Source organism: Marmota marmota, unplaced genomic scaffold (genome assembly GCF_001458135.2).
Source record: "Marmota marmota marmota unplaced genomic scaffold, marMar, whole genome shotgun sequence".
Taxonomy (NCBI): domain Eukaryota; kingdom Metazoa; phylum Chordata; class Mammalia; order Rodentia; family Sciuridae; genus Marmota; species Marmota marmota.
The window spans coordinates 6116548-6138868 of record NW_026000283.1 but is presented as its reverse complement, the minus strand read 5'-3'; the positions used below and the strand labels follow the sequence as shown (position 1 = coordinate 6138868).

Genomic DNA, 22321 nt, shown 5'->3' with positions numbered 1-22321 from the left:
AAATTCTCTCCAAGGGATGAAATAATAATAATAATAATAATAATAATAATAATAATAATAATAATAATAATAATAACTATTATTGTTACTATTATTATTAATGATTAAGACCATAACCAAAGTAAGTATGAAATATCTTCATAATGTCACTGAAGAATAAATTACACAAGGAGTTAACTAGAGGGAGGGTAGAGTATATTCTGTCACTCCATTGACAAGGAGTTGCTAGAGACTCAAGTAGATAGGAGAAAAATAACAACAGAATTATAGACACCTATAGGTTCAGTACATATAATAGAGAAGTACAGATAATGTTGAAGATTTCATAAATCCCCCTCATGCAGGCAGGAGTAGCTGGAGCGGAATGTTTTTAACATGGAGATATTTCAATTTTTAAAGTATTTGGTCTTGATACTACAAATAGAGAAACCCTTTGCATAAGCTAGTTTGCACCTGAGAATAATCTAAACAAATGAAAAAATCAAGGCAGATCACTTAAGTTTATTTGTGCTGGAATGTGGACTATTTAAAAACATACCTGTGGAAAAGTACTGGGGAATTAAATCTACCAATTTATGCTATATCCATGTATACCACAATTAATCTTTACTGTATATGTAATTAAAATCTAATAATAATAATAATAATAGAAGGGAGGTCAGTAAAGTAGAACAAGCAGGTTGTGGGAGGAAAGAGGAGAGGGAGAAGGAAGGTATTGGGAAATGAGATTGATCAGATTATGTTATGTGCATATACAAATATGTCATAATGAATCCCACTATTATGTGTAATTATTATGTACCAATTAAAAACACACCTGTTGTTTCATTTTCTCCTACTAACTTTTGAGTTATACATGCTAGGCTGAGATTATTCCTGTTTTTTTTTTTTAAATTAATGAGCTAATATCTTGTAGCTAGTCAAGCAACTAGCTACATGTCTCTGAAATGATTTTTAGATCACTTTTCTCTCTGCTGCTGGGATCAGAACTGGAAGGCCACTTCCTAGATAATTACAACTACTTTCCCTCCTAAATCTAGTTAAACTGAAAATATTAGATTGAGTTATACGAAGATATTAATAGGTTGAACATCAGCAATTTAATACAGTTCAGTCTAATATTAGGAGTGGAAAAAGAGGAGGAGATGCATAGCCTGATCATTTCTTCCAGTCTAGGGTCATGAGCTTCCTTTGCACAAGGCTCCCAGGGTCAAGTTTTCCAATGATAAGAGGTTTGCAAGTCATTTGCTGAATAAAGCTCTCATACTGATACAAGTGAAACAAACACAAGTGAAACAAAGACCCAAACTAGAAACCCAAACAGAGTAGCAAACCTTAGGCACAATTCAGTTTTCAAGAATATTTTAAGTAGCGTATGTTTTCTTTTCATTGACAATCCTTGCCCTTGCCAAATCAGGATGACTGACACTGTTAATTTGCAATTTCCTAAATTTCAAGAGGTTTTTTCTTTTTGATTGCTACATAATGGTTTACCTAATTATTTTTTTTCAAGTTGCAATTTTTGATGTTTAATTTCAAAATCAATTTAAGATGTCTCAAGCTCCATTAATACACTGTGATATTGCTTCACTCATTTTCTAACGAAGCACTTACTTTAAAAAATGCATCATTCTAATGATTTAAAATTACTCTACAGTGCACATACCAATTTACAACTATTACAAAATTTTACATTTTTTTTCTCACAGCACTTCAGTTTTAAAGATGTTCTGTATTTCAAGACAGAATGAGAGTCAACTTTTAAAAGGGCATGAATACAATTTAGAACCTTTAAAATTGTCTTCCCTCTTTGATGGATAATATAACTTAAGTAAATAAAAACTTAAGTGTTCACTGGGCATATAAAATCAGCTGAGAATGAGGAAATTATTACAAAATAATTTCTTCTATACAAACTAATAATAATATTCTTTATAGACAGACAAAAACTCATTGTGTATATATGTAAGTACAGCAATGTGTATGTGAATTCATGGCAAATGTGTTTGAGTATATAGGAGTGGGCAAGCACGTGTTTGAATCATGAATAAGTGTGCAAACCTGTTTAAGTATATGAGTAACTGCGTGAAAGTGTGTACCTGTGTGCAAAAGTGTATGTGTGCACATGAGGGTGTGAGGGTTGATTGTATGCATGTACCTAAGTGTGCTTAAGAGTATTGTATGAGTATGTTTGGATGTATGTATATTTGTGTATTCATATAACTGACAGTTTGAATATGCAAGAGTGTGTCTTTCTGGATACATACAGGCTTGGAGATTAAATATCACTTGCATTTTTATATAGGCAGTCACTATAGGAATAACTTCACTAAATTCAGTATAGAATGGGGGAATGCCTCCCTAACTGCCTATAGCATATTATAAGATATTTGCATTAGACATGCACACAATTTATACCTCACTTGAAATTTGGAGGGAAAAATAGCTATATTCAAATTTGTCCCCAGGATTTTGCACCTGGTCATATCAGTTTAATAGATGTAAATCAGCTGCCAAAGTAGGGAAACATTCCTTCTTCATCGCTTTAAATTTTTTTTTTATTACCTTATTCTCTGAGGATTCTTCACTCACAGTGACACTTGCCATTCTTAAAGCAATTGAGGGTACTTTGGAATTAATACTTGTAAGACTGTAATTATCATCCATTTTTACCCCAGACCACCCTTGAAGTTGCAGAGGGTACCAGCCACATTTCTGAGACCAAATTAATGCTCATTCATTAACATATTTCTCTTCTGTTGATTAAAGCATACTGCTCTAGAAAGTAGAAGGGAAAGCCCTAGGAGCTAACACAAACATGTAATGAGTCTCAGGTTCAGGGATAGAATCGCTACATACATTATCTCATTTAATCTTCTCCACAACCATGCAAGGTTGTGTTAGTTCTGTTTTTCAGATGAGGTGTTGTGGCTCAGAGAGGTTAAATAAGTTGTCTAGGGTCATGTGGCTAATTAGGGGTGAAGCTGTCATCAAATTCAGATCTGTTTTTGCATTACACCAGATTCAATCTTTTTGAATGAATGTGAAGGGATGACCCTTCCAGAATTTATATCTTCTCTTATTGGGCATGGGATTTATTGGATGCCTACTACTCTCTCTCAATTGTCTTCTCTAATGATGCCTAAAAACTTGATTGACATCAACTTAATATATACCTTCAAGGCAATAAATAAAATAATGAACCATACTTCCAATTTGAAGCCTCCCTTTGTACTCATTTTAACATATACTGGCTGGATTGATTTCATTATTTTAAAGTATACTGGTTGGATTGATTTCATTGTTAAACTGCTATGTACCAGAGGTTTTACACACATTATACCCATTTTATAGATATGGATATTGAAATTTCAAGATATTAAATAATTTGCTTAAGGATTTATAACCAGAACCAACCAACTCTACATCTCTGCTGACAGTCCTGGATAAGCTTCTTTGCCAAGATCTGGGTAAGTCCGTGGATCTAACAAAGCTTGTTTTTCCATTTATAAAATGGGGACAATGGTATTCTTATTGGAAGAGTTCTAGGATGAGAGACAGTATACAAAAGCACTTTGAAGATAACAGCTAGTTGATACATAACAGCTTTTATCTGAGCCATTAAAGTTAATGATAACTGTGGGCATTATCATTAACCCATGAAGTTCTAATTTTTTCAGTTCTGCCAATATTGCTATGAAATTGACAAAGATGATTAAATATGCTGAAAATCATAATTTAGAGCTTATATATTACATTAATAGTATATAATAATTATTATATTATAATTATATAATTAGTTATGTTGTATATTACATAATTACCTTATATATTATATACTATAAGTTTTTATAGGTGTTCCACATCTGGGACAATGGGACAAACTGGATTAAATAAACTTAACTTAAAAGGCCCTGTCTCCTACTGACTAGGTGTTTCAAGGCTGTTGAACATCTCTAGGAGTTAATTCCTTATTTAAAAAACAAAACAAAAATAGCATTTTATAGCACCAACTGTGTTCCAAAGAGCACTACTAACTCTGTAAGATATAAAGAAATGTGAGGCAACATTGTGTTTCTTGATCAAAGATTTGTGGGAAACTTTGGTGAGCAGATTTCCTTATGAAGAGCTTTTTTAGAATCTGTAATGTGCTTTGTGAATTTCCAAGTTGGAGGTAACACATGTAGTATTTTTCCTTCCCCTCCCCATTGCAGAATGTTTTATATTTTCCTATTCTATTTTGTGGTAAAATGATTATATAGAAAATACATTGGAAATATTGACATGTCATAAAGTTTACATATATACTATTTTTAAAAGCAGGAATATAGTAACTTCTCAATAAATTCAACAACATTATTGTTATCCTTAGCATAATCAACATTATAACCACAAAGAAAGAATAAGATAGGAGGAATAGATTCAAGAGATTTATTATATAGTATGCTGACTACTATTAATAACAATATGTCAGACAACTAAAAATTGCTTAGAGAGTAGATTTGAAGTATTCTCACAACAACAAGAAAAACAATATGTGAGGTGATGCACAGTTCAAATAGTTTGATTTGGCCATTCCATGATGTATACATATGTCACAATATCATGTTGCATACCATAAATAAATTTCTACTTATCAGTTAAAAAACTAATTCAATTAAAAATAAAGTTCCACCATGGTGCAGATGATCTGGACCAGAAAATGTAAGTCTAATAGACTCCTACAAATAAAGATCTACAGTCTCCACACCAGAGGATTCTGTTTGTTAGATTGGGGTGAGCTGGTACAATAGAGGCAGAAGCTTCTGTAGAAAATATACTATATAATAATTCTATTTAAAGTATTTATTTAGATTACATAAGTTTCTTAAGAGTCACCAAATGATTCTATGATGACTAACATTTTTTTTTGCAACATCCTAGGTTGGAATTCCAGGTAAGCACCCTGTTCTTACACTGCATTTTCTGATTGGTTTTATTGTACTCATGAGATTTTGTATTTAGCACCACTATCATTGTATGTATCAGAGTTTTACCTCCTTTCCTCTCCACTTATCTAAGAAAGAGAAACAACTAAAAACATGGCAGGTATAAGGTGGACTTATGTTGAATGTCTGACTTATACAACTGGACTTTCTTCCTTTTCAACCTGATTCAGTTCCCTGGCAATCTGGAAATAATTTGCTTTTGCCCTTGTATATCTCCTGTCAAGGGTACACACAGTTTGCTTAGATATATGGTCCTTTTAAAATCATCTTTAAACTTTTATCCATTCTCTGCTCCTTGTGGTAGAGTTAATCATATCTTAGGAGCTGAATTCCAGGATGGTGGTGGATCCTATTGCTTTCTGGCAGAAGTCTTAAGGGACTGTGTGGGTTGTTTCCCCATGAACCAATCTTTTAGAAAAAGATATATTAACCCAAAAGGAAAATTCCTCACACAAATAAAAAATGTATTTCTCCATCGAACTTGCTGGTCCTGAAAAAGATAAGATGTGGGATAAATCTGCAAACAAATTTGTCTATATCCAGCCTAGGGGCAAACTATAGATTGTGTTTGCTGTATAAGATTATTGACTAGGGTTACAGTCTCCTTTCCAACTAACATCTTTAAGATGGATATCCTGAGAAAAGAAGAAAATAACAATTTCTTTACTATTTTAACCTCTGGTATAGTAGTTCCAGAGCTTGTCTGCATTTGTGATTTGAGCAATGATGTAAGAGGTCTGAAAGGTTGAGATGGAGTGAGAGGTTTTCACACTCTATTGGGAATCCATTGACTCTCAGAAACCATTTCAACCCTGCCTTCATATGTCTCACATTAGGGACATGGGTTCATTATGGATGGACTGATAATAGTTTAAATGAATATGTTCATTCTCTGTCTTATTGTCTCAGTAGCTGGCTTGATAGGAATGTAGCAAAAAAAAAAAAAAAACAGAAAAAAATTCTGGTAAGGTTAATGTGCTGACCTGCAAAAATTTAAAAAAAAAAATAGAAGAAGATATGTGGCTTTTTCATAGTCAAGTCTATTGATGAAAAGCTTTTTTTGCGAAGTGAAAACTCACCTTTAATATAACCTTGTGAGAAGATCTGAATTTGGTTGTTTTATTCCATAAATAGGCCAGGCACTATGGCAGTTACAAGATATGAATTTGGAGAATGAGGCCATGGCAGCTCAGATGTCAGCTGACAACTTGGTGATCCCATGCTGCCTCTATATTCTAGTAATTTCTTCTTATAGAACACACTTGATTTTTGTAAAGTTCCAGCTAAATAAAACATTGGAGGAAGATTTCTTGGCCTGTGAATCATCCAAGGAAAACCCTGAATGATGAGGTCTAATCCTTGTCAGTTTGTTTACTGTTATTATCTCTACGTGTCTTCTGTCTGGGTGAACCCAGGTTGTGTCTAACTCAGTTTATTCCATTCAAGTTATAGACCTATTACTAATATATGTTTAATATATTACCTATTATTAATATATGTTTAATCTAAAGCATATGTTGATTTCCATCTTGAGAAGTTGAAAGACAAGTTTTTTCTGGTCTGTTTTATATAAGAAGTAAACTAATGATAAGGATTTAATTATGCTATTATTATTACACATTTGTACTCTTTATCATCTTGTGCAAAACTCTCTCATTGAATTGATGCTTCTCCTGCCTTAAGAAATGTAAATATAAGAATTCTTATATACTTCACTGATACAATTTTATTGTCAAACTAGAAGTAGATTTAGTAATGGGGGCCCTTGATGTCTTATTATTGCCAAAGAAGATTGATGCATAATTATATTAAAAATCAAATCATTATTTTTCGTGGACAGTCTCCACATTTAACTGACTTTGTGTGGCATTTGAAAATAATTGGTTTAATTTGGTTGTATTTTTCAGGGTAAGCTTAGTACTGGCACATGTTAAAGCAGTGCTGTCAAATGAAGGGCAACATAAACGTCAATATGAACCACATATATTTTATATTTAAAATTCTCTAGTAGCCATATTAAAGAGTAAAAAACAAAACAAGTGAAATTAATTTTAATTACATATTTTGTTTAATCCAATCTAAGATATCATTTAAGCCTGTGTTCAACATAAAATTAATTAAGAGATATGTTAATTAACTTTGAGTAAATATTGAAGAGGTTTGCAGGCAAGTGTCTTACTGATTTCATTGCAAATAAGTTTTATCCCCATTCATCTCTGTCTGGAGAGCAATGATTTACATAACTGATCATGTCCTTTTGTGTTGGTAGGGAGGGAGCTAGAAATCTATGTTGAAATTACATGTTAATTAACTGTGCATATGGCTTCCTTAAATATTACATTTTCCAGCTTTCTTTGGAATTAGGTGCATTGACATGACCAAGTTATTGGTCAATGAGCTATAAGTGCATGTTTTTAGCAGTAGCTTCAGTGAAGTCCTCTTTACAGAGGGTAGAAAAATAATCCCTTCCCCGTTGCTTCATTCTTAAAATGAGGATGTCATGATAGCTGGAGCACTGACTAACAATGTGAACTATTAGGACAAGGGCCCCATTTTAGGGATAGTACAGTGGTGAACTGAAAGAAGCTTTCTTCATGGAGTTACAGATAAGCTCTGTACTGCCTACTTCTAAATATCTGTTGTCTGAGAGAAAATCACATTTGTTTCTTATTTAAGCCACTCTTTTTTTTTCCTTGGGGGGGGGTGGGTAACTCCTGTCACTGAACTCTAATCTTAGCTGACACACAAGGAATATAAATTTTCCTTGAATGTGATTTTGTAACGAATAGCAGAGCTCGAAGTAAAGGCAATGGAAAAAGAGAACAACTACTTTATAACCAGATTTTCAATAATACATCTATCTGTGTTCTACAAACACAGGAAACAACACCCTTTGGGTAGGGACAAAAGAATGTAATGACTGTGGAATAGAAAGAATTTTCATACTCCTTTAAATTAATTCAGCTTTACAATGTCTGAAAATGAATTTCTTTGAGACAGCTACTAATTTATCTCCTACTTACAAAAGATTTGTCTTTGAAATGTGTCTTTACAATGAGAATTGAAATATAATGACAATAATAGCTACCATTTTTTATTATAATTTAGTGCCTACTATGGGAATAGCACTATACTGGCTGATGTTCATACATTATGTTATTTAACCCTTGCAACTACCTTAGAAAATATGAATAATTTCCCCATTCTACAGGAGAAGCTCAGATAAGCCAAATAACATACTGAAGGTCACACAGTAACATAAAAGCACAGCTGAGATTTGAATTCATTTCTGTCTGAATTTTTCTATGCTGAATATCTGACAATTTTCATAACATTCTGAGTGTTAAGAAAAAGATCCTGAGATCTTTCCCTGCATATGTTCATTGCCAAATTTCTAGATATTCAGTGGAAGTGTTTACAATGGAAAGGTAACATATGTTGAATTTTAATAAATTTCTCTGAATGGTATATTGGTCAAAATGTCTAAACCAAATATCATGAGACTTGTCATATTAACAATGTACCTAGTGACCATACATAGTTATTTAACAATCTGAGGACTGTTTCTTAATCTATAAAAGTAGGATGCAGAATTAGGTGGTGTCTAAAATCTCATCTAGTGTCAACATTCTACAATTATTCCAATGAGTCTATTAAAGAAGAAATAAACAAAAGGAAGACTGTTGGAAAATAAAATAGGCAATAGAGTGCCTGAAGTCATATTACTTGACATGCAGAATTCAATCTTAAAAATGAATGAACCTAGCAAAGAAGTGTTGGGTGGCTTGCTCTGATTGTTGAAACTTCCTACTCTTGACTCCATTGTTAACCCTACTGCTTTTGAACGCTATGGTTTCCAAATTATCTTTTGAAAAATACTTTTCAAAATGTTCTTCGATTGCACACTAACAGAACTGTTTTGCTAGCAGAGTGACATCTTCTGGTATTGTTTAATGTTTACCTATACCTCATTAGAATAAACTTTTGATATAATTGGAACTTAACAAAAATAGTTCTCTTCTTAGAGTGGAAAAATGCTAATTACTAAAAATAAATCGAAATGTGAATTTAGCTTCAAAGCACAATTTGCACATGTGTAAATTGAGACCTACAGTGGTCAATGTGTCTAAGACTCCACGGTGAATCAAAGACTTATCAGGACAGTTGGGGGCCATCTGCTTATCTGGGTGACCTAGAGTTTTGATGAGGGTCCAGAGTAGGTACCAAATGTGGGAATCAATCTAGAAGAAAAAGTTCAATGTACAGTCAGACTAGAAGAAAATGGTCCACTTCAGCCTTGGGTCTATGAGGATGTTAAATAACAAACCTATTCTAAAACTTAATGGCCACTAGCCAAGTTCAATGTGGGTTTGGGTCTGAATGTATGCTATGTTTGCAACCCCCTAATGAAAAGCTAACTGTAAAGTGAGATATTTAAAGTTTACCAAAATCCTATATTGCAGGCAAGTTTTTGACATAAACAAATGTAAATCCTCACCAAAGGAATACTTTGTTAACATATGACAAAGAAAGAATTTCGGTACATTTAGGCTCACAATTAAAAACAAAAAAGCAATTCATATACAAGGGTTGATTGAGAGAAACAACAAGCAATAAACTCAGACCCACAAAAACTTCTATGTTATAATTTACCAGATACAGTAAATAAAATAGTCATATTTACTATATTTTAGAGAAAAATAACCAAAAACAGGATTAAAGAGCTAAGAATTATCCTAAAATAATGAGGCATACTTGAAAAAAAGGCAAAACATATATTTTAAAACCAAAAATTACTGAAATTAAGAATTTAATGGAAGCTTTAATATAGCCAAAGAGAGGTTTAGTGAGCTTGAAGACCAATATGAAGAAATTATCTACAAGGTGACTTAGAAAAGGAAAGAAATGAAAAAAAAAAGAAGTAAAAGAGTTGGAGGCTAGATGAGACAAAGGGGACTTCTAAAAACAGATCACAACAAATGCAGGACAATAAAGATTCACAAAGACAATGACTGAAAATTTTCCATAATTCATGAAAGTCATGGGTCCTTAGATTCAAGAAACTCAGTAAATCCTGAACAGGATAAAAAATTAATGTACACTGAACTTTAAGAAAGGACATTGGGGTGTGAATAGCTCTGCCTCAACTCTAAAGCATACAGGAAAAAGTAATTTGCTTTGCCAATCATGTGAATTTGTTTTTTTCACCTGTAAGATGAAAAAACTATTATCTACCTTACTTACACCTCATAAGCATTTGACATTAAGAAAAACCTTTTTGCTAGGTTACTGGAGACTTGGTAGCAAGAGCAAAAGTCAATTTCTTTTTCTTTTTTTAAAAAAATATTTATTTTTTAGGTGTAGATGGACACAACACAATGCCTTTAATTTTTTTTATGTGGTGCTGAGGATCGAACCTGGGTCCTGCCCACGCTAGGCGAGCGCTCTACCACTGAGCCACAATCCCAGCCCCAAAGTCAATTTCTTTACAATACACTCAACCATCCATTTATAGTCTTTATGGACTCAACTTTATTAGGTTTCTAAGTGAAAACTATTGGCCTCTTTCTTTACTAAAGAATTAATCTCTGTTATTCCTATTCTTCTTGTCCTTCTATCTTATAATTCAAAGGAATATGTACATAAACCAATTATCTGAATCAGTCTTGTAGGTATTTTGTATCATTAGAGTTCAATATAAAATCCCAATTCTATCAACAACCTTGGATTATGGCCATGATGATGAAGTAAAGAAAATGGGTCAATAAATATTTGGAGAAAAATTAAAACTATCAGTTAAATGCAGTATATTTTAATTATAGAAATAATATCATCCAGCTTATTTTGGGGAGGTATATAGGGTGCTCCAAACAACTAATTTTGGCACACAGGACTGAGACAATTAACTATGATTCATTCCTAAATCCTGGTCACTGATTTTGCACAATTGAATCCTGGTTTCCTACTATCTCTCTTAACCATCTCTACAATGAAATGTTTCTACATCTTCCTGCCATTACAAGACTGCTATGAAAGCCTGGTGAGCTGTGAAAGTAGGCATCCAGGTGGCCACTTTCTCCACAGGATCTCATGCACAGGGAAAATTACACCTTTTGGATTCATCCTTTTCTGAGTCTATTTTCACTTCATGTAGCTAAATATTAATTTAAAAAATGGCAAATAGCTAATGTACCTGGACTCCAGAATAAGAGTTTGAGTAAATGAGAGGAATACATTTAATAGTGAAACACAGCACATGCATGTTTTTCTTTGATGTTCTTATTGGTCTATCCAAATGCATTCCTTATTATACTGTACTTTAACCACGTAAATAAGCACACATCCTCACACTCAGATTTACTTAGATTTTTTTTTCTTCACAATTGCCAACTTATTTAAATATGTCCCTGGTTTGAAAAGCAAATTTAAAGCTTTAATGTCCTGAAATAGTCAGTAGAGTTAGCTCAGATTTACAGAGAAGCATCTGCAAATTTACCTCTTACTTCAAACTTGTCAAATTGTCAAAAGTTTCACTGCAGTTTTACATTGCTGCCTGCTAATGATGGCATAACAGATGTGGTTTTTATTGTCTCAGAGTAAAATGTAAAAGCATTCTTTTGAAAATATAAGATATTTGAAGTGCTTTAAATTACCTCACAATATATATAATGTTAGGGCCATTAAATGAGCTGTTTTAAAAAATAGAAATTTTAAAATCTGAGAATATTTTTGGGTTCAATTTCTATTTTCACTTGAGCCAAAAAAAGGCTTGGGGGTGGCAAACCATGTCTGAGTAGGATGTGTTGCTAGGAAATCATTATAATAGTGTGATTTTTTTTCCTATTTCATATCTACCTCCCAAAGATATTTCTGTGGATTCAGTCTTACACACTTAATTTAACTTGTAATTCTCTTAAGAATGCTTTTGGGTTGCATTTCTAATGTCACCAATGAACTTCATTTACTTCAATAAACTGGAGTTAATGTTTTGACCTCACTTTAGTGTTAATGGCATAGCTGCCATGTTTCAAATAGAGGGTTGTTTTATTTAATCAATCAAATCAAAGTCACCTTAAATTTTATCTTATTCTTTACTGAGTAGAAAAATAATTACTTTAAAATAAATTTGAGCACAGGCTATTATACCTTGCATATCAAGTTAAAGATAATTAAGCCTATATGCAAGTCATAAGCCTTTTATCTTTTTACACTAAAAAAGCACTATAACCCTCTCTCTCCTATCATGTTTCAGTGATGAGTTGTCTATATCTGAACTTTTCTTTAATCCCAGGGAATCTGTAGTGTTATGATATATTAACACTGTTGCTCAGTAATAAAAAGAGAGTTTTTTTCCCTGAGAATTTAGCTCCTATTCCTAAGAAATACGGGTGTGTTTCCAGAACACAGAAGGAAAAGTACCTGAAATCCTGAGGTCCAATTCTAGTTACATTAATGATTTCTTTTCTATTGAAGATGCCAAATTCTAGTTACTTTATATTTGAGTGGGCACACCCTTTAGTGGCATGATGAATGAATGGTACTCACTCATTCCTAGAGAGAGAACCTGCGTTACATTTTTAACAAAGCCTCTTTATCAAATAGCATGTATGAACCTGCCATAAGTGTGGTATTTGGAAGAAAATAATACTTGTGTAGACACAAGTCAGTTTAAAGGGCATTAGCAATTTCTGGAAATTGTGAGAAAGTGATGCATTACATGTGCTAGACATACAGTCAGATGAAAATCTTTTGATTATTGGCACTTTAAATACAGGAGAAAACTAATAATGTTTTTAAAGCATATGGCCCTTGTATAATCAAGGAAAGTTTCCCTAGCAACAATAATTATATGAGCTTCTCACAACTTCCTCCTCTAATTATCTGTTTTATTAGTAAATGCATATCACCATCCATTAGGGAACACTTAAAAACATAATAAGACATTGTTATAATGAAGATATATATATATATATATATATATATATATATATATATATATACACACACACACACACACATGCACCCATACATATATATACACATTTATATTTGTATGTATGTGAATCTCCATATACATAGGCAAATCCTCAAACAATATGGTCTATATATCAAAATGTGAATATCCTTATAATGAGAACAAAAACATTTTCAATTAGTATTTCCTCACCATAAACATTATGAGGTTAAAGGAATTTATAGACTGTGTCTGTGAAAAATTAATAATCAGTGTCAATAGTCTAATATACAGGAACAAGAATCATAGATCTCAATGTTGAAAAAGACCTCCAGGACCTTTGGCTAATCCACCATTTCACAAATGAGGCAGCTAAGTTTCAATAAAATTAAGTGAGATACTAAAAGTTCCTGTTATGTGCATACATGCATGCACACATGTGCATGCACACACATACTGTGTTATCTCTCTGATGGACAAGATAAATACATGTCATAGAATGGCTTAATAACAAATATCTTTATAAGAGACCCTTTTAACATCTTCAAGAACTAATACTCTTTGGATGAGGTACATAATGATAGTCCTTTGTATGATATTTTTCTCATAACCTATAGTATGTTTACAAACATCTCAGGGCCTAATGCTATATATGCAGCTGATTAATTATTTTCTAAGACACACAAGAATAAGAAGATATTGTGGTGGAGAAAGAGCAAGACTTGTCTTCTTTTTGTAAGTGCTTACTTATCATGAATTTTTCTGTTATTTTCTACAATAGAGGAAATGTCTCATAGGAAGTTTCATTAAGAGAGAGGATTGTAAAGTTTTATTTTATGCTCTTCCTCAAAGAACATGTGATCAGGAGAAGCCAGATTTTACAAAAGAAATATAGTAGACATGTTTTACAATGCTGATCTCAGATGTTAGGGCCAGTACACTTAGAAAAGGCTAAATGTATTACTGTGATTTTTACAGCAAGGAGTTATGTTTTAAGGGAGCACAATTTGACCTGTGGTATATCCAAATCCAAACCATGATCTAACAAGCTTCTATTGTATTCCTCTTGAGGTATTTTTAAAGACTAATGAGTTAACCTTTGTGAAGTACCACGAGACTATCAGTTTAAGAAGTCTATATCAAGTATCAGTTTAGGGCTTCTAACAATATTCATACCTAGAAAAACAGACTGAAAATAATCAGTAAACCATTCACTGAAGTCCCCTTGGTATCAGAGCAGCACAGTTAACATGCTAACAGCTAAGCTTCATGTGCTTAGAGGAAGAAAATGATCAATGGCAAAGAGCATATCCACCTTTGAAATGACACAATCCATTATAAGAATCAGATGTTAAATTGCTTCCTGTACTGAGCGCACTCAATTAAAAGTCTGCACAGTGAGATCATCTAGATGGTTAAATATGCTCTGTGGGAACAACCTTTATGGAGCTTAAAAATCACAGAAGGACCATTCCTACCATGACACTGGAGATTTGGAAGGCATTTCCTTTTCCTATTTTTCAATTTGGTAGTTTTATTAGGAAGCCTTTTGCCTGAGAGGCTGCTGAGTTTGAGATCATACCTATTCACCCTTTTGCTTCTGTGAGCAAGATGTTTCCAGTGAGCTTTTCTATTGGGCCCAGAATAGATGAATGCAGCTTTGGTTCAGGATCTCTGTACAAAAATGTGCCATTCATGCCCTTGGTATTTGAGGTCCTTCATCTCCTTTTTCAGTAAGCTAATTTACTCACCTGAGTTCTGTCTCCTTGTCTAACTTCTGTCTTCCATGGGCAGGAGTGGAGATAGCAGGGTGAAAAGAATGCTAGACATAGCATGAAATCTGCAGACCTGGTTTTTACTCACAGCTTTGTAACTAGCCAGGTCTTTGATGGTAGACCAGTTATTTAACCTCTATGATTCAGTTCCCTCATGTTTCAAATACTCATATATTTCTTTTTCATTGTTTGCTATCCCTCCGCCAGACTGCAAGCTCCACTAGTGGAGAAATCTGTTTTCCTTACTGATGCATCCCAAGAGCACAAGACATGGCACAAAGTAGTTGCTCAATGAATTTTTTTTTAAATAGATGGACATTTCATGTCTCAATCAGTGGTGTTAGTTATACATGTAATCTCTCAATGTAGACATCAGAGTTAGTTGAAGTCCCTGTCTCCCTTTACAACCATAGAGTCACCAAGTCCTATTTTTTAACCTCTATCACAGCTGTTCTTTCTTTTTCACATGCACTTAAATTCTTTTATATCAAATTTTCCACTATTTTTTATTATTCTCTTCAAACTCTTTCCAGGGTGATTTTAAATGGTCACCCTCTTTAAACTCCTCCTATGGTCTTCTCATAATCCTGAGGACCACATAAACTCTTATGCATGACATACATGGACATTCACAATCTAAAGTTTTTTGTGATCACTTCATATACTTTCAGATAATGTTAAACACTCCTTGTACATTGTATCTCTCTCTTTTAGCACTTAGTGCAAGATTTTTCATGTTTTTCACATTTCTTTCCTAAATCATATTTATTATGCTTTATTCTTATTTATATATTACCTCAAATACTGATGGAGATATAATAGTGGCTCAATAAATATTTGCCAAATGAAAGGAAGAGGTTAGGCTAGTGAAACAGTTCTCATGTGCCTTGAGGAAAACCACCTAACCTCTTTTCTTTGGTGCCTTAGAATTCTCAAGGATGCTGAGGCATGTAGACTAGACACCACCATACTTGAGGAGCACTGAACCAGATTATCTCTATACTTCCTTCCAGATCCAATATTCTATGGGCCCGTGTAGCTCTCTGTTATTATAACAAATATCTGAGATAATCAACCTACAAGGAAGAAAGGTTTATTTTTTCTCACAGCTTCAGAGGTTTCTATCATGGTTTGTGGCTCTGTTGCTTTTGGGTGTGTGAAGAGGGAGTACTTCATGATGGGAGTGTGTGGCAGAGGAAACTGCTCACCTCATGTCAACCAGGAAGCAAAGGAGAGAGAAGGAAGAAACCAGTACCCCTCTGAAGGCATGTATTCAGTGACCTAACTTCCTCCTACTAAGTCTTAACTCTTTTAGGTTCCAGTACCTTCCAATAGTGCCGTGGGCTGGGAACAAACCTTTATCACATGAGCCTTTGGGAGACAATACATATCTGAACTAAAATAGAAGATACCATTTTCTTTCATCATTTTTGTGAGTTAAGGGTTGTTTGGAGTGAGGGAAGAGTAGGGTGGTGTTTAGGGTACCAAATGTGAAAGAAGGAAAGAGGGGGATTGGAGAAGAATGTTCACACCTAGCCATTTTCTCTCCTTCTATGATTTTCTTTGCCAATAGAATTGGTGCATGGCTTTGCATGTTAGGGAGTATGGGTGAGAAGGGAAAAAAAAACTCTCTATACATTGAACTTAATATTAATTCATTGGAAATATAAATATTTGAATTTACTTAACTGTCAAGTGGTGCTTTACCAGAAAATTTACTCAATTTTGAGGTATCAGGAAGGAAATTTGAATGGTCTGAAGGAACAATTATATGACATGGCATCACTATTCAATCAATACATGCTTAAGTGTCACAAAGAGGTAAATGTTTGACTCAGTGTGAAGAACATGATCGTGATAAACACACGTTGGTGTTCTCCAGGATTCTGACTCTCTTTATTCTCATTTTCTGTATTCTCCCTGGAAAATCAAGGACATGCCACATGCCTATGATCTGAACTATGTAAAAATGTTTGCTCCCAGCTCAGGATTCTTCTATAAATTTCTTTCTTGACTATCAGTCCCTCATTGGACATATCTTTCTGGATCTTCTGTGGATACCTCTAATATCCATAAATTAGCACCTTACCTGGCCCACTTGCCTCAAGCAAGGGTTTCTGCCTATATACTCTTTCTTTCTCAGTTGTTGGTACTTCCTTTTACCCAGTCACCTGGATCCCCCTCCCATCTATCATGGAAATTCACTGATTTATCTCCACCTAACCTTTCTCATAACAGCAGTTTCAGTTCAGACCATTCCCACCATAATGTTCTTGCACTACACCAATAACCACATTGTTCTTGCCTCTTAGTTCCCTATACCATTCATCTCCAACTGGTCTTTTCAGTTGCAATTAGATTGGACAATCTTAACTGCAGTGTGTTTTAAAGCACTCAATGTTCTCATGTTGTGTCAAGAGGAAATGTAAATGTCTTAGCATACTTTGTCAAGTTCTCTATATTCTGGTCCCTGCTTTCTCACAGGTTTAATGTCCTTCTTCACTCCTAGGTTGCAACTAACCCAATGGCTTGCAAATATTCAAGTGTTCCATTTAGATTCTTAACATTGTTTCTTTAGTTAAGCTATTCCTTCTGTTTAAAATGTTCTTATCTCTCTTGTCCATCTGAGAAACATGAATCATCTTTCTAGAGTTAATTTGAGTGTGAAGACTTCTGCAATGTCTTATCTGACTATAAGGTCTTTTCTCACAGAAATAACTTACTCCTCCCTCGTTCGTGATTCTGTGGCTCATGGCCCTGGACACGGCCCAACAATGATGTTTTTATATGTGATTAATTAGATAAGGGACTCCTAGAGGACAACACAGTATTGTGGTTAATGCATAGACTGTAAAGCCAAAATACCTTAGTCCAAATTCTGATTCTAATACTTGTTATATGGGTAACTTTGGGCAAGTTATTTCACTCACCTCTCTGTGCCTCAGTTTTCTCATCTGTAAATTGGGCATTACTATTGTACTTAATTAAAAGTGAATTCATGCACAAATTACACTTAGAATAGTGACTACTGTGTGTACAATAATAATAATGCTAACATTAATATTATTTTACCTGAAGTTCTAGGCTGGAATACTATATCTGAAACATGGAAAGATGGAAGGTGTTCAGTAACATTTTGTTCAATGTGTCTCTCCTACTAGACTATAAAAAATCATCTGTGCAAAATCTCATCCATCTCATTTACCACTACATCCCTGGTACCAAACACTATGCCAAGCACGTAACAAGGATATGTATATTTGTTAGATATATAAATGAATGGTTTTTAAGATTTGCATTTCTTTATTATTAGATTATCTTAACATTTTGATAATTTCCTGAAGTTTTAAATTGCTATATTATCTCTCATATTATTTCTATGTGAGGCAACAAAATTTTAGTGAAGTTTGGTTAGAATTATGGTAAAATGTTATGTTAGAATTACTTCTTTGAATATTCTCCTGCTGTTTCCTTACTGTAGATCATGAGCTAATTCAGTGGTACCAGAGTTCCACAGTATACTAATTTTTTTCTTCTTATCGCATGGCATTTTACATCCTTGACAAAATTCATAGGCAGAGGCTTTTTAGAAATCACCATTTATTAATTCTGCTCATTTAATGAGCATGAAATCCAGAGATAAGAAAAATTGTATATAGAATGGCCCATTCTTTACAGTGTTTATAATTCAGGTGGAAAACAAGCCATGTGCACAAATATCTACATCACAATGTATCCTGTGCTTTCTAGCAATACAGATAGGATATATTTCAGGGATTCTCCTTGACGTGATCAGGAACGGTTTTATGGGATGACTAAAATTGTAATTGGTCTTGGTGGATTTTCCTAGGGGGAACAATAATAACATTCAATGCTGAGAAAAAGACATGGAAAACAAGTGTGAAAATAAGATGTCTTGGGAGTAAGGAGTGCATACAGATTATTTGGGCAGAAGGAGGAATTTTTTAATTTTTTAAAAAACATTTTTAATCTTTTTAGTTGTAGTTGTCAATATCTTTATTTTATTTTATTTATTTTTATGTGGTGCTGAGGACCAAACCCTGGGCCTCGCACGTGCTAAGTGACTGCTCTGCCACTGAGCCACAACCCCAGCCCCAGAAGAAGGAATTTATACAGAAAGCAGAAGTAGAGTGTAGGCTAGACACAAGAGATTTGGAATAGTTTATGGTGAACTTTTGACAACAGGCTAAGATACTTAAAGTTTATCTGCAGACAGTGGAGAGGTATGGAAAATGTTGGGGCAGGGAAAGGCAAAAGGAAAGCAATGTTATAGAAATAGGAATTGTGAAGCAATACGGCAGTATAAAAAATGGAGTGGAGTTCTTGGTTAAGTTGTGTTTTCAGGTGATGGGACATAAAGTGCAAATGCCTGATTTCTCAAGTTTGGGGAGATAGAGTTTTGAAACAATCTGCATAGCACTGATAGTAGGAGACTTGAGAATGAACGAAATAACCAGAGAAAAATACAGAAGAACAAAAATTTAAAGACACAGACCTACCACAATGAAAAACAAGATGAAAAAACAAACAGTAGCATCCTGTTGTAAATGAAATGCAGTAAATACTAAACCTCATACCAGAAAGCATCTTATGACTCACGAATGTATACTTATACAAAGCTCAATATATTTCAGGAATAATAAAACTAAAAAATCATATATCAAGGCATATCAGAATTTAAAGAGTACTTTAAGATAGTTCTCTCTCTTAGATAAAGGATCATTTAGAACTTAGGAGCAGAAGAAGAAAGAAAAAGAAATAACTCCAATGTACCTGTTGAGCAGTCAGATCCTGTCCACTTGGGATCACAGTTGCATACTCCAGAGTCCAGAAGAAAAGTCCCATGTCCTGAGCACTGCTCTTGACATATAGGAAGTGGAGTTTCACAGTTGACTCCTCCCCAGCCAGTTGAACAGTGACATTCTCCTTTTACACAGATGCCATGGCTGGAACACATTGGATCTAAGCAGTCCTCTGAAGGTCCAAATAAGGGAAGAGGTAAGGTTAATAGGGAACAGGTACAGGATAATGAAACTGAGATACTTACACTGATTTCCTAGTATTATATCATTAATGTTGCTTTAATTGGGCAATAAAATGACTCATGCAAACACTGTGTTCAAACCATAAGATTATTAACACTTAAAAATATGGTGGAGTATCATAGAGGTTACAACCCAAAATTAGGAGAAGAAAATCACACATGCTATGTGAAATTGTGAATAGTGTGTAGCAACCCTACAAAAATGGGTGGGTGGACCCCACTCTGGGCCTTCAACAGGAATTCCTGTTTTGAACAAAGGCCCAAGAATTTCTGGTAAGTCATTCCTTATCTTTTCTGAAATTGGAATTAGAACTCCAGAAATGACTTTAACTTGATGTGTCTAGAGGAGTTAACACATACAAAAAAATTAAGTTTGGATTATTCAAGTTATTAGGCAAGGTGACTGCTGTTTGTATGAAATAATAGAATTTACAACAATTTATTTTAACCTCTCATTTATTCCTTAGAAGCACTAAAATGTGACATTTTAAACCTAATTCCAAAATTATTTTCTTTATGGTTTCTCCTTCTATCAGGACACTGTGACGTAGTTTCTAGTGTCTGAGAATATAACAGACTCAATTCCATTTATCTCTGTTTCTGTGATTCTGGAAAATTTTCTACATTTTAACAAAAGTATAAGCCATTCTGGAGGTAGGTTCCTGTACATGCCTTGGGGAAAATTGTTTTGGGCTTTTAACCAAGTAACCTTTTTACAGCAAAATTGGAAGGTTAATTTCCAAATTTCTAGTCTTTGTATACAAATGGAACCAAACTATTATAAAGAAGATGCATGTTTTGAATTACTTTTGCAGAAATAGAAATAGACTGTCTGATACAAACTGTTTGCATTTGAAAGACTGGCTTAGTTGTGTGACTTGTGGCCATGGAACAGACTAAGTCTAACTAAGCACTATTATAATTAGTGTTATTGCCATTATAATTAACCCAAGATCTCAAGGTCATTAGCACAATACTTTAATACCTGAGCTAATCAGTAAATTAACACACAAAGGCACATCTAATTTGATTCATCATTTGAAGGGAGAAAGTATGAAGTATAGATCTTTTTTAGAAGGAGTCCATTTTGTTATACTGAAGTACAACAATCTTAATAAACAAAATAACATTTAACTTAATGTATGTTATTTTCTTAAGAGGGCTGCTCTATTGTATTTATGTAAATCATCATATAAGTTACATTTAAATCAGAGGCACAAAGTCATGGAGCTAAAGGGGCCAAACATGGATGAAATGGGCTGGATATAAGAAAACAGGGTGTATTGGGAGCAAACTGAAACCAAATGTCCAGGTTAAAGGGAACTGCTGTTACTTGGCTCTAGTCGATTACCATCATATTGCAATGTGGGCTCAATGTCATCAGATTTTATAGTGGTCAAGAGTGGCCAGAAATAGCAATTTCTATATGACACTACTCTACTTTTAAATTTTGGTAAAAACATTCTAAAGGGTTTAATCTCATTCTAGTCTATAAACAAGGAAGACTTTAGCTTTTCACCTCCTGTTAGCAATAGTAGAATTTGGGTTTGAAGATTATATCTGTTCCAATGAATGATATTGGGTCTACAGTCACATTGGACAACAAAAAAACAACATGGCATATGTGAGACAAACAAAATCCATCTCCAGGCCCAGTTCAGCCCGTGGGTTTCTGCTCAGTCATGTCTGAAGTAAAATATTTTTTTCTATTGTTTTTGAAATGTGTATATCATTAAATCTGTTGAGCATTGTTCCTTGCTATTTTGGTTGTACTAAGAATTTGGTTAGTGACCTCAGAGAAGGTAAATTTAAGCTAAATCCTTTTCAAGTGCTTACAAAATTTAAATTAGAAGAGTCTAAAATAATTAGGTTACATGATTTTCATGGCAAGGTGTTGAGAGCTACAGCCGAAGGGGACCCAGCAAACTTATATCAATTCTATCCAAATGCATATTTTCCATATATGTTTCAATGATTTTTAATGCCTTTCTTGCTTCAGGCGTTAACATTCAGGGTGAATTTGGATCTGATGGACCTTTTAGGATATCAAATAAAGGTCCCAACTCTCCTGTTGGTAATGCATTGTGAATTATCTGTTGGTGCAGGGACTTGTGGTAGTGCTGGGGTATTTTTGCTGATGGTGTCATCGGTGGTACAATTTTTCGAAAAGGAGCCGTCAATTGGCTTGGTGTATCTTCCTCCCTTCTGCTTGTGATGGTCGTTCAGTTAAATTTGGGGGCCAACAGAGGTGAGGCAAAGAACCTCACCTCCCCGCTGATACAAAGACCTATCCACAGGTGTGGCTGTATGCTGGACCGGTAGTCAATGACGGGTAAGATCCAATTGCAATGGTACCAACCTAAGACAGGAGGCTGACGCCTTGAGGTCAGCTCATCTGATGACGGGTAAGGACCATATGTACTATTGGACAACCTAAGGCAGGCACAGTCCCTAAGCCACATGCTTGTGGTTTAAACAGAGAGGGGGAGATGTTGAGAGCCACAGCCGAAGGGGCCCCAGCAAACTTCCAGCTGCCAGC

At 34.3% G+C, this 22321-nt stretch overlaps 1 protein-coding gene across 4 annotated transcripts in view; it reads right to left on the bottom strand.

Annotated features, from left to right (window-relative positions):
- Positions 1-22321, bottom strand: part of Tenm1 (teneurin transmembrane protein 1) — a 796988-nt gene that overhangs the window by 239838 nt on the left and 534829 nt on the right. For all 4 annotated transcript variants that reach the window (XM_015498499.2, XM_048797132.1, XM_048797133.1 and 1 more), the window contains one exon: positions 19512-19712. In XM_015498499.2, the coding sequence (XP_015353985.1) occupies positions 19512-19712 (201 nt within the window). The remainder of the gene's footprint in view (positions 1-19511; positions 19713-22321) is intronic.